Source organism: Acomys minous (genome assembly GCF_964271855.1).
Source record: "Acomys minous genome assembly, chromosome: 7".
Lineage (NCBI taxonomy): Eukaryota > Metazoa > Chordata > Mammalia > Rodentia > Muridae > Acomys > Acomys minous.
In genome coordinates, this window is record NC_140488.1 from 37,643,714 (window position 1) to 37,657,148 (window position 13,435).

At 41.0% G+C, this 13,435-nt stretch overlaps 1 protein-coding gene across 5 annotated transcripts in view; it reads left to right on the plus strand.

Moving 5' to 3' along the window:
• The window catches only part of DOCK11 (dedicator of cytokinesis 11), a 188,302-nt gene that overhangs the window by 47,875 nt on the left and 126,992 nt on the right, over positions 1 to 13,435 (plus strand). For all 5 annotated transcript variants that reach the window (XM_084790544.1, XM_084790540.1, XM_084790542.1 and 2 more), the window contains exons 2-6: positions 8,088 to 8,204; positions 8,289 to 8,378; positions 9,365 to 9,447; positions 10,553 to 10,622; positions 10,953 to 11,048. In XM_084790544.1, coding sequence (XP_084646670.1) covers positions 8,088 to 8,204; positions 8,289 to 8,378; positions 9,365 to 9,447; positions 10,553 to 10,622; positions 10,953 to 11,048 — 456 coding nt within the window. The remainder of the gene's footprint in view (positions 1 to 8,087; positions 8,205 to 8,288; positions 8,379 to 9,364; positions 9,448 to 10,552; positions 10,623 to 10,952; positions 11,049 to 13,435) is intronic.

Here is a 13,435-nt window from a genome sequence, read left to right on the forward strand (position 1 = left end):
AGGTATTTAAGATTCTGCTGAGAAAACTAAACCACAGCGTAGTTGAGTATATAAGTGCATGCCACAATCAATGGTAAACATACTATGGGTTAGAGAAGAGGCAGGTTAGGCTGTCTCTGCCTGGAGTTGGCTCAGCAGGTAAAAGCACTTGCCACACAACCATGAGCACTTGGGTTGGAATCCCTAGCACACACATAAAAGCTAGGTAGGCATGGTGGTGCACACCTTTAGTTCTGGCACTTGGGGAGGCAGAGGCAGGCGAATCTCTGTGAGTTCGAGGCCAGCCTGGTCTACAAAGTGAACGCAGGGTAGCCAAGGCTACATAGAGGAAACCTGTCTCGAAAGCTAGGCAGAAATAATGACCTCTCTGTAATCTCAGCCTTCTCAGGAGGGTGAGACCAGGGATCCCAGGGCTGGGGGTAGGGGGCTAGCAATCCAGACTAGCTGAATTGGTTCAATAAATAAAGTGGAGGATAATCAGAAAGATACCTGATATCAACTTGGGGCTTCTTCATGCATGTGCACTTGTACTGCCACACATGTGTGTCCACACATGTGAACAGGCATACACACATGAACATACACACATAAGAATAACAAGAGACTCTGATATTCTGGGGTTGGGTATTTTTTCCTTTTGGGGTGTGTGTGTGTATGTGTGTGTGTGTTGCTAAGCACCTCTTGTGTGATCCAGAGTGGCCTCAAACTTGTAATATTCTTGCCCCAACCTCCTGAGGCCACCACCCCTGGCTTTCTTCTAGAGATTATGAACAAAAGTAGACATTTAGAAGTGATCCTAGATTGCATATTCTCATGTAATGAAAGCTGTTGATCAGCATAAATGGTAATAGATGGGTTGGTTCCCATGTTTTTGTGTGTAAAGTGGTTTGTGCCAGCACTTTGCCAGACGCAGTACTGGCCATTGAAAGGTATGATAGAGCTGCAGGAGCCAAGTGTAGCTTTAAGACAGCTTCTAGGATCAAGTCAGATAGATGTCTCCGGCTTATCATATTTTCCAGTAGGTTAGGGGCTTCTCAGGGGCACAGTCCAGTTCTTTTTATGTCCATATCACCAGGGGCTAGCAGGGATCTGGCCCTTAGTAGGGACCCAATAAATATGTCACACATCGAACCTGCTTTGTTTTCTCTCCTGCCCTCCTGCCGGAAATTGCATGCCCCCAGTGGCCATTTTGAGTGCAGAGGGTTATTTTAAGATATTCTCTGGAGAGAACACTAGAAATCGCTATTGAGTAGCTAAAAGGAAGGGAAAGCAGAATGACAAAGGGGAGCATAGAAAGTTCCATGTGAAGGGGTGGAGGAGCAATGGGAGAGGGAGACTCACCTCTTCTTGAGCATGGTTCTTTCTTGACACTGCCGTCTTCCATAAGAGAATGTTCAGCAATGCTACTACCTTCTGCCTGTGTTCCTAGCACTTGGGAGGATTGCCATGAGTTTGGGGCTGGCCTGGGATACCTAACAGGTTCAGGGCCAGCCTGGACTACAGCGGAGGCCCCTTTCTCTCTAAAACAACAACAAAAGGACAAAACCGAAGAATCTAGATGCCACCAAAACTAGTCTTGTGTCAAAATCACAACCATGAAATGTTGGACAAAATCATGGTCTTGAGCCAGTTGTTGCCGTGTTTTTTCTCGCACTGAAACCTGACATGGAGGATGGGTTGGGTGGTGGTGGCAGAGGGAGGTTAGGAATTGGCCACATGCCTCCCTCCCTGTGAGCTCTCCGCTCTCCCTCCTTGTCTGATTAAGAAGGGATTCTATGTAGCCAGTGCTCACTTTAGACTTGCAGAAGACACATTCTCTGCATTCTTTACGTGAACTGGTTTCTAAAATAGAAGATTTACTGGTAAACTCATGACCTTTAGTGCAATACCTAAGTAGAAGTAAGGCTGGCTGATTTTGTGGTGTTTGCAGAGATATATGAGGTCATTGTGCTTTAAATTTTATTATTGTTTATTGTCATTGTCGTATATACGTGGTGTGTGTGTGTGTGTGTGTGTGTGTGTGTGTGTGTGTGTGTGTGTGTATGTGTGTGTGTTGTGCCCATGTGCCACGGTATGCATGTGGAAGTCACAAAACAGCTCTGGAGAGGAGATTTCAGTTTCAATTCTCTTCTTCCTCCTCAAATGGGTTCTCAGATCAGGCTTGTGTGGCAAGTGCTTCCCTTGCTGAGCCGTCTCTCTGGCCCCTTTATTGTGTCTGAAATTAATGCATTCGTGCTTACATTTCTAATGCTAATTTGTACAGACTTACTAGCCAAGTGTGCTTTCAGAGACATTCCGTGATCGCGCCATCAACACCAGTGGTTGTACTGTCTACTATAATTCATGCATGCACGCAGGCATTTACATATTTTAGGATTACAGACGTGGTATTTTGCACATGTGTAGTTGTAGGATTTACACACTGAAGGCCATTGAAAGTTCCACTCACGCAGCTTAAATAGTCGTGAAGCAACATACTACATCTCAAGCTGAAGTTTCAAAGTGAACATTACCTTAAAAAAAAAAAAACAACGGAATTAGGTAATTGGTGATTTATTCTCCTTTACAGGAGTCTCAGAAAGCTTTTCCTTAAATAAATGCATCTCAATGGAGATGTTTCGAACGACAATTGAACCCAGGGTCTCATATAATCTAGGCAAGCCCCTCTCTCACTGAGCTACATCTTCAGTCTCAATGGACCTATTTGATTTGAGGATTGGATACAGATCTGTCCAGTTTGTGAAATACTGACAAGAAAAGGAAAAGGATCAGGAGTAAGACAATGTGGTTTGGAGCTGTGGTGCAGCTCAGTTCTAGAGCACTTCCTGCCGTGAACAAGGTCCCATTTCCAACATGGCAAAACGAGAAAGACTCTGAGCTGGAGTGGGAATGGTGATTTGGCTGATATGGACAGATGAGCCTCTGAGCCTCTCCCCTCATGTACAAGGTTCAAATGCTACTAGATCATGTGTGGACTTGGTGGCCCTTTTGTAAGATCAGTGGGATGCAGGTGCAAGTGCTTTCTTAAGGTTGCACAGTGATCTTTAAATGATCAGAATAAAAAAAAAATATCTACTACGATCACTACCAGCAAGTTATTTCAAGGGAGCGGTAGGGCTCAGGGAACGAGAACTTTGAAAGACAGATCAATTTGTTTTTCCCTTGTGAAAGCTGAGTAGGTTCCAGATTTAGGTTGCCAGTTTTCTTGTCACTCCTTAGGAAGGCAAGGCTGAAACATTTGCTCACTTCACTCCAGCTTGCATAAATGCCTTTGCCTGTTGTTTAGCACTGTTACAGAGCTGCACAGGAGCACGCCTCAGGGCCTTGCTGTTACTTGAAATTGGGAAAATCTTATTTATTATAATGCAGGGCTCTGGGGTTGTAAAAAAAAGTTTTTGGCCAATTATTACAAAAGCTAAAAGAACAAATCATAAATCACAAACATGAAAGAAAACTCCACTTTTTTTCTTTCTTCCTTCTTTTCTTTTTTTCATTCTTGAGACAGGGTCTCTCGATTTAGTCCTGACTGGCCTCAAACTCATCAAGATCCACCTGCCTCTGCTTCCCAAGCATTGGGATTAAGGGTGTGCTGAGCTTTTATTTTTTAAATATTTAATTTAAAATATTTTATTGCATATTCACACATGCATGTAGTATGTTTTGATCCAACCCACCCCGCCCCCATCTGTGGAAAAATCTGTAAATGTAGTAAGAGCTTTTTTGTTTGGTAACCATAGAAGGAAGGCTAATGAGAGAATGATTAAAACAAAGAAAAGAACAAAGCATCCTCAATAAAGGTTGCAGCCTAGAATCCTGGGAAGAACCACTATTAAATTGTGATAATTCCATAAGTCCAACCTTTTTCTTGCCTCTGATGACTTCATCCCATTGGAAGAGAAATGTATGGTTCCACCCGCCCCCCCCCCCCTTTTTCACAAGTCCAGGTCTTCTGCTAGAGCAGTGGTTCTCACTCACCCTACCCAATGCTGTGGCCCTTTAATAGCGCTCCTCATGGTGTGTTGACCTCCACCCAGAACATTATTTTTGTTCTTACTTTGTAATTGTAATTTCACTACTGTCAGGAATTGTAATATAAATATCTGATATGCAGAGTATCTGATAATGCAACCCACAAATTGAGAACCACTGGGTTAGGGGTAAGCATTGTGGTACCCAGAATATTTACTCTAAGTTTTTCTAATATCCTATTAGTTGTGTCAGAGGAAATAGAAATAAAGACTCAGAACATTAGGTTGAATTAGTCTGAAATGAAAAGTAAAACCGTTTAAAAAACTGTAGCATGCATATATGACCTTTAAAATGTGGGGAAACTGTCGATTTCATTTTCCGAAGGCATATAGTTTACCTCTAAGCACATTATTCATTTTTGACATAGGCTTTTTATATTAATATGACATGAGAAAATCAAAAGAAGAGTTCTTTTTGTCATTTTGCTAAGGTACTCATTATGTGTAAAGAGTTAGTGGATGCTAATTCAATAGGTCACACATTAAATCTGATGACTATTTCTGATATACCTTATTTTTTTTTAACTTTGTGTTGTTGAAAATTGAACCCTGGGGCCTTTTGCTTAGTAGGAAGTGCTCTACCATTGAGATCAAAACCCTTTTTTCAACATTTTTTTTTATTGAGACAGGATCTCAGTATATAGCACTGACTGACCTGGAATTCACTATATAGACTAGGCTGGCTTCAAACTTAAGAGTTCTGCAAGCTTCTCCCTTCTGAGTGCTGGGATTAAAGGTGTGCATCACCATACCTAGCGCATTTGTAAACATTTAGCAGACACACAAAACCATGGAAATTGTACATACGAATGGGAGCCATGTCATATGTATATATTATGCAATCTTTCAATCCTGTTAAACATATTTACCTCTTCAAACATGTCATTTCTTTGTGGTGAAGATTTAACATGTCTTTAAATTTTTTAGATTTATTTTATTTACGTATTTTTTTGTGTATGCATTCCTGGTGCCTGAGGAAGTGGTCAGCCTCTATGTAAGTACAGGGTTTTTGCAATAACAAGTACCATTAACCACCAGCTCTCCAGCTCCGGTTTAATACATCTTAAATCTTTATTCAGTTTCCATCAATACAATTTAAATACTTTCATTGCAAAGAAACATCGTTATTAGAAAGTATTAACATACAATATTCAAACATTTACATGTAGTTGTTTAAAATAGCATGTCAAGACATGGTTTTTAACCAAGTCTGAATATCTCAAAGTTGATCCCATAATGAATACTTGGATGCCTACCATTCGCAGTGAAGAAATCAAAGCTTTCCCCTGGCTCAGATGCTAGCAGTTCACAATGAATCTCGCTGGGAGGGAAAGGCGGGCGGGGAGGGGGGGCAGGGAGGGAGGGCGGGGTGGTTGTCCTTTCTCTCTTTACTTCTCATAAAGATGAAGCTTGATTCACAGGCCTGGGTTTTCTATTGTGGGAGGCTCCCGGCCTATGAATAGTCAGAGAAGTAAAAATAGATCATGGTATGTTCAGTGAAAGAAAATGATAGGCAGGTAGGTAGTGGCATAATCCAAGTTCAAGACCTTGCACATTAATATCTTTGTGTGCATTTCTGAGTCGGGGAAAGACTGTGTGAGAGCAAAAGAATAAGTCTTTTACAGGCACAGACCTGGGTTGACTTTTGACTCTGAAGAAAAGCAGATTCTTTAACCTGAGTAAAGTCCAGGACCTCCTCAACTGGAGGATGGGGGGATTGATCATACCTCTTTCACAGGTTGTTAGAAGCATTACATTGGAAAACGTACAGAGAGCACTTGGAACGCACTTGCTTTGTAGAAAGAGCTCAGAAACTATTGGCAATTGATGGCTGCTGAGCATTGTAGAGTCAGTTCCCTTCGGGGACATAGGCCCTGAGAAGCCACCCCATGCTCTAGAAGATGGTCCCACCCTCATGTACACATAGGCAGCACTAAATAGACTCAGTGGAATTTTAAACAAGAAGTTGAAAGAGAAAACGGAGAACGTAGGAGAACAATTGGGAAAGAGAGAATGGGTGTGGACCTCATCAAAACACATCATGTGCCTGCATGAGTACTAAATACAGGATTTTAAAAGAGCCCTTTTGGTGCTGTTGTTATTATTATTATTACTACTATTACTACTATTACTACTACTACTACTACTACTACTACTACTACTACTACTATTATTATTATTATTATTATTATTATTATTATTCCTCTTTCTACGTCATGTTATTATGATTTCTCATCTTTACTGACCCTCTTCCTTGTAATGTGAGCCCCTGGCTGGGGCCCTAGTATCAGTGGTCAGCTCACTTAGCCATTCAGCCAGCGTCCACGGAGTTTGCTTCCTGGAACCCCACCTTCTCATGCCTCTTCAGGAGGACTAAGCACTTCTAGGACTCATGCTTGCCATAGACAGGGCACATGAATGTTCATGTTTTCTCTTCTTTAGGTGCCCAGCAAATAGCACATGTTCACTAAATGACTCTCAGGCTTTAAACATTCCATTTTGGTTTGATTTAAAATTCAGGGTGTTTTGTTTTGTTTTTTTTTTTTGGAAGGCATATAGATATATAGAAAATGGCACTGTTTCTTTAGAATTCTTATCTACAGCGAGGAGGAGTTTGTTTATGCATATGCTTCGTGTTCACATGTTTCTGCTATGTATGTGTATACATTTATGGAGGTTTCTCTTATTATTTATGTATTCACTTTAATAAATCCTGGTTGTAGCCCCATCCCCCCTCACTTCCCAGTGTCACCCCTCCCTCTCCCCTTCCCCCTTCCATATTCCTCAGAAAAGAGGAGTCCTCACTACCCACCCACCCCAGCTCATCAAGTCACACCTGGACTGAGCGTGTCCTTTTGCCCTGTGGCCTGGCAAGGCAGTCCTGCTAGGGGGAAGTGATCAAATAGCAGGCAAGAGAGTCCATGTTAGAGACAGCCCCACTCCCTTGAATAGAGGACTCACATGAAGCCTGAGCTGCCCATTGGCTACATCTGTATAGAGAACCTAGGTCTAGTCCATGCATGGTCCTTAGCTGGTACTTCAGACTCCACAGGCCCCTCCTGGCCCTGGTTAGTTGGCTCTATTGGTCTTCTTGTGGAGCTCCTGTCATGTCTCAGTCCTTCTCTCCCCCCCCCCTGCCCCCACTCTTCCACTAGGCTCCCTATGCTTCACCCATGTTTGCCTGTGAGTCTCAATAGCTGTTTTGAGGTTCTGCTGGGTGGAGCCTCTCCCAGAGAAGTTTACTAGACTTCTCTCTGCGAGCATAGCAGAGTATTATCAATAGTGTCGGGGGCTGAATTTCTCCCATGGGGCAGGTCTTGGGCTGGGGCAGGCATTGGTTGGACATTCCCTCAATCTCTGCTCTATCTGCTCTATCTTTATCCCTGCACATCTTGTAGGGAGGGTGAATTTTGGGTCAAAGTTTTTGTGGGTGGATTGGTGTTCCTCTCCCTCCTCTAGGAGTCCTGTCTGGTTTAGAGGAGGGCCTCTTCAGTCTCCATAACCCTTGCTACTAGGAGTCTCAGCTAGAGTCCCTCTTATATATCCCCAGGAGTCTACCCTGACTTAGCTCTCTAGCTTGTCACAGAGATGCCCCTGCCCACAGTTTCTCTTTTCTCTACAGGCCTTCTGTCCTCCCATCTCCTGCACTCCCCAGGTCTGATGTCCACCCTTATATTGTTCTGGGCCCCCTCTCCTACCTTGTTCCCTTTCTTCAACCGCTACCTCTGTCTATTCTATTTCCCCTTCTGAAGGTTTCTCTCATTAAAGTAGCTTTATGTACTACTAGTATCAACAATCTCCCCCCTCCTTTTTTTCCCAGATAGGGTATCTCTGTGTAGCCCTGGCTGTACAGAAACTTACTCTGTAGAACCACTCTATAGTTCTGGCCTTGAACTCACAGCATGTGCTGGGATTAAAGGTGTGCGCCACCACCACCCAGTAACAACCACCACCACCACCACCCCGTTTTGCGAAATAGTGTATGTTTGCTACACAAAAAGGAATTTCCCTCTTCTGGGAGTCTGACAGTGACATTTTTTTTTTTTGTCTCTTACAAAGGAAAAGGCCAAGGTTGTTGAACCCCTGGACTATGAGAATGTTATCACCCAACGGAAAACGCAGATTTACAGCGACCCCCTCAGAGATCTGCTTATGTTTCCCATGGAAGACATATCTGTGAGTTCACAAGCACCTTTTCAAAGAATAAGTACTTTATTTTCCAAGTCAGTTCTTAGGGCAAGAATGTGGTTTGTTTTCTAGATCTCAGTGATTGGTCGTCAGCGCAGAACAGTGCAGTCTACTGTACCCGAAGATGCTGAAAAGAGGGCCCAGAGCTTATTTGTCAAAGAGGTAAGGCTTAGTGGACAGCCAAAGAATATATGGGTCATTTTTCTTTTCTTTTTATTATTTCTGTATGTGTATGCCTGAATGAGTTTATGTGTACAGGTAGCCACAGGGTCCAGAAAACGCCATTGGATCCCATGACACTAGAGTTATAGAGAGTTGTAAACCACCTGTCATATGCTTTTGGTATTTAAAAAAACAGTTATACATGTATGAAATTCAAGTTTAGTTTATAAACTATTGAAAGAACCTTTTACTTTATTATAAATGGGAGATAAAAGTACTAGACTTTATTAACCTCTGTAACAAGTTTGTATGATGTGAGGGTAAAGCTTAAACATTTATAAGTAGTGCATGGGGTTCATTCGTTGTTTGTTTGTATTTCTCTCTTGAATTTGAATACTTCTTCATGGATTTGAAGTCAGAGTTTTTGGAAGGATGTATGAATTAGGGTTTGTTGTTGTCAGGTGGGCTAGGTCAGCGGTTCTCAGCCTTCCTAATGCTGTGACCCTTTACTAGAGTTCCTCATGTAGTGGTGACCTCCAACCATAAAATTATTTCATTGCTCCTTCATAACTGTAATTTTGCTCCTGTCGTGAATCATAATGTAAGTATCTGTGTTTTCTGATAGTCTTAGGCAACCCCTATAAGAGGATCATTCATCCTTCCCCCAAAGGGGTCATGACCCAGCAGTTGAGAACCACTGGGGTTATAAACTCACATTTGATCCCCAAAGCAAGATCCCTATACCAACATTTCTCAACTCATTTTAGAAAGTCTGATGGTATTTCACCAGACTTTGGTTGGTTGGTTGAGACAGGGACTTGTTATGCAGCCTAGGCTGGCTTTCCATTTAAGATCCTCCTTTCTCAAGTCTGGCTGCCGGGGATTATAGGTGTGTGCCAGCATGGTCAGCTCTATCAGTCTATAAAGAAATATTCCTTTGTATTCTTTTCCTACGTTTAAAGTGAACGATTCCTATTTTCTTACAGTGCATTAAGACCTACAGCACTGACTGGCATGTGGTGAACTATAAATATGAAGACTTCTCTGGAGACTTTCGTATGTTGCCTTGGTAAGTTCAGAGATGAAGGAAAACAGGAGAATTATCATCATCATTATCATCATCATTGTTATTATTTGGCTTTTTAGAAAACTCTTCTGAAACCCCCGTTGTAATTTCTCATAAGTCAAACTTCAAGCAACAGCATGTTTGGCTCATGCTCTATTTTGACTAGTTGAGTATGTTTTTACTTTGCTTGTGGACACCCTTCCCACTATGTGTGAGTTCACTTACTTTGCTGCATCCATATCGACAATAGAATAATCTTTAGTTCATTCCAGAAAATATAGAGAACCTTTTTCCAGTGGTGTCAGTGAAGAAGTTAGAAGCTATTTAAATCAGTTTGGCACCTGCTGATATCCTTTGGGTGGGTTGGGGGGAGAATCCCAGTGAACTTGAGGGAATGTCCTGAGAATGCTGACCCAGTACTCACGGTTCAAGTTGCTTTTCTGCTATTTGCTAACTGGCTAGGTCTGACCCACCCACTCAATTTGTTTCTCCACTTCATGACTGGGGATCTCACAGCTTCTCATCTAGGAAATACAGAGAGAGTGAGAGTGAGAGAGACAGAGACAGAGACAGAGACAGAGACAGAGACAGAGACAGAGACAGAGACAGAGACAGAGACAGAGACAGAGACAGAGACAGAGACAGAGACAGAGACAGAGACAATATTTGTGCAGCCTTCTGCAGCTTTCAAAAACATTTTCCCAGGAAAGGAACTAGTAACATTAGCAGTCCAGGTTCCCAAAGTAAACAAATGGGAGAGCCAAAATGACACTGTTGCTTTCTGACCTGTGAAAAGATAACATTCTGCTAATAGCCCTGGCGTTTGTTTCTTAGCAACTTCTGCTCTTTTTGATTCCTACCTGGTCTCTGTTTTATCTTTGCAGTTGGTGGCATATGTGGGAGTCCGTATATACAAACAATGCAGGGCTGAGTAGGTAGCTTACTCAGGAATTTTTGCTCAGCAAAAATAAGACAAGCAAACAGAAGCTCTACATGTTTGGAAAGAGGAGAGTCTTCTTCCATCTCTTGTGTCACGTTTTCTTGTTTTCCAAAGAATGATGTTTGGGGGTTTTGTTCGGTGTCTAAAATAATTTCCTTGTGTTTTCAGCAAGTCTCTGAGACCAGAAAAGATCCCTAATCATGTGTTTGAGATTGATGAAGACTGTGAAAAAGATGAGGTAATAACTGGGTCACTTCTGATGAAAGGGAATTCCTTAAGGAAAGATGAAAGATACAGGAACAAGTGGCTATGAGTATTTGTGACCAGCTTTCTAACCAATAAATAGTTTTTAATTAAAAAAAAAGGTTATACTTTAGTGACTATTGAGTGTCCACTGTGTTTATATCACTGGGCCTTTCATTCTCTGGTCAATATTTTAAATATTTATGCACAGTGATAACTTTATGTTTAATAAGGAAATGGGAACAGGGCCTGTTCTGTGTCTTCTAAATGTTGACTAAATGGTTGGATGACTGCTATTTTACTGATGGCTTTCATTCTATTTCAGGATTCATCTTCTTTATGTTCTCAGAAGGGTGGTGTGATAAAACAAGGTTGGTTGCATAAAGCTAATGTAAATAGCACCATCACAGTAACCATGAAGGTACGTAGTAGACATAGTATTCTGTCATATGAAGTACATTGGCATGCATAATGCATCCAGAGAAGTGTTTAGTTTTGAATGAACCCTCATGAAATCCTTTGTTTCAAGTTAGCGTGCAGAATAATAGGTTTCATTATGGGTTTTTAAAAAATACATATGTCATTATACTTTGTTCTCATTTGTTCCCCTACCAAAAAAACCTTTAATGGAAGAATCTTAACAGATGCATATTTTTAAAACTTCAGCCCCAGAACAAGTTTAGAAATGTTAACTTTTTAAAGACACGTAATGAAATTCTTATAGTCTGAATAAGGAAACTTAAGAAAGAAGTTGTCATTTGAATGAAGAAAATAGCTTTGCAAAAACAGGCATCAGAGGTTCCTATGTGGAAACGGATTTAATGAATGCATTTGACACTTTTTAAATACTAGTGACTGGGGAAATATATTGATATCTAAGATGGGAAGTCCCTTGTGTCCAGTATCTTCAAAATTATGTTAGAGACATATCACCACATTACCTCCTACAGAAACCGAGTGACTTAGGTGCTCAGAGCCTAGTTAGAGAGTGGAATAGTTTGACCACATGGTAAAGCTGTGGAAGAGACTTGTGGAAGACAAACCCAAGAACACCTAAAGGGACAAAGTACCATTCCGAGCCTTGGATGTGTTGGGCAGCATGAGCTTGGCTTTTGTTTATGAGACATTAAAATTCAGAGGAAGAACAAATGGGCTTCTAGAAGAGTCTCATCAGAGGAACAAGTTTTTCCATGATCCTCAATATAACTGTTCTTTCAGATATTCAATATAAGATCATGTGGTTTACTGAGGATGACTCACAGGTCCGTTAAGTATTGAAGGTCATTTTAGCTTTCAAATAGCCTGAAAGCAGAAACCATGCAAGTCTACCAAAGGAAGACTCAAATTCTATCTTAATTTAATATTTTGCCTGCTGCTTTCCCTTTAGTGGTTATGTCCTCCTGTTCTCACTTTCATTTTCTAGCCCCTAAGTTAATGAATCCAAGTTGTAAGATGTTTCCTATATATTTGTTACATCAGAGCATGGGATTTTTTTTTCACATATGAGATAAGAAGAGAATCCATTTACTGGAGGCTCAGTGTATTTTAAACAACATGCCAGGTTTACTTTGCATCTATCTCATTTTTATATTCTGAAATTAATCTGCATGGCAGCCCCATGAAATAGACATTCTTCTTCTTCTTAGTTTCCAGAACCAGCAAATTAGGCACAGTGAACCCCAATGGCTAAACAGAGCTCCCAGGCTGGGGATATGGTTTAGTGGGTGCCTGCTATGCAAACATGGGGGTGCTTAGTGCTTGCTGTGTAAACGTGAGGGCCTGAGTTCAGATCCCCAATATCCATATAAACAAAATAGCCGGGTAACATTGCATTTATCTGTAATCACAACCCTTGGGATGTGGGACAGATGGATCACAGGGGCTTACAGACCAGCAAGTTAAATGAAGCAATGAGCTCCAGCTTTACTGAGAGACTGTCTCAGAATATGAGGGGAAATGATAAATGTTGACCTCTAGCCTCTGCATGTGAATGCACAGGTGAATACACCAGAACATACATGTACACATGCATATATATACCACACATACAAGAAATGAAGAAACACACCCCAAGTTTTCAGAAGTATGATTTTTTTCTCACATAAACATTTTTATTATTTCAGCAATACAAATGAAGTCCTGAATGAACAGCATATCTACTATTTAATAATCTATTAATAAATTAAATCTAATATGCTGAGATGAAAAACACTAAAATTATAGGCTGTAGCCTTAATTTTTTACAGATATGTAATTTATCTTATTCTACTTCCTTGTCACACATAATCATAAACATTGGGTGTATTGTGAAGATGCTATATAAAATTTATTAAGAGAAGTATGATTTGAGCTGATGCAGGTCTGTTCTCCTGGCCAGCATCCTGCCATCCTTATTATCTGCCATGTTCTATCAGAGTCATCAGGTGCAGAAGCATGCTTGAGGGGGTTACAACTCTGTGTCCATTGTCAGGAAATGGTTCTAGGGTTTTTACTCTTTTTAAAAGGTACATTATAAAAAAGGTACATAACACACACATTTATGAGTTACAGTATAAACTATCAATATATGTATAATAACATTGAGTAGATCAGGATAATTGGCACATGAACCAGCCTAAATATTCATCAACATGGCATGAGTGAGTGTGTGTGTGTGTGTGTGTGTGTGTGTATGTGTTTGTGTGTGTTTGGGAACATTTGAAATAATCTTTAAATACATGCTCAATGGTTGCCAGCTGTGCTGAGCAATAGAGATTATTGCCCTCATCTGACTGTATGCTCTTGTATGCCATAGATTGGACTCCCTTC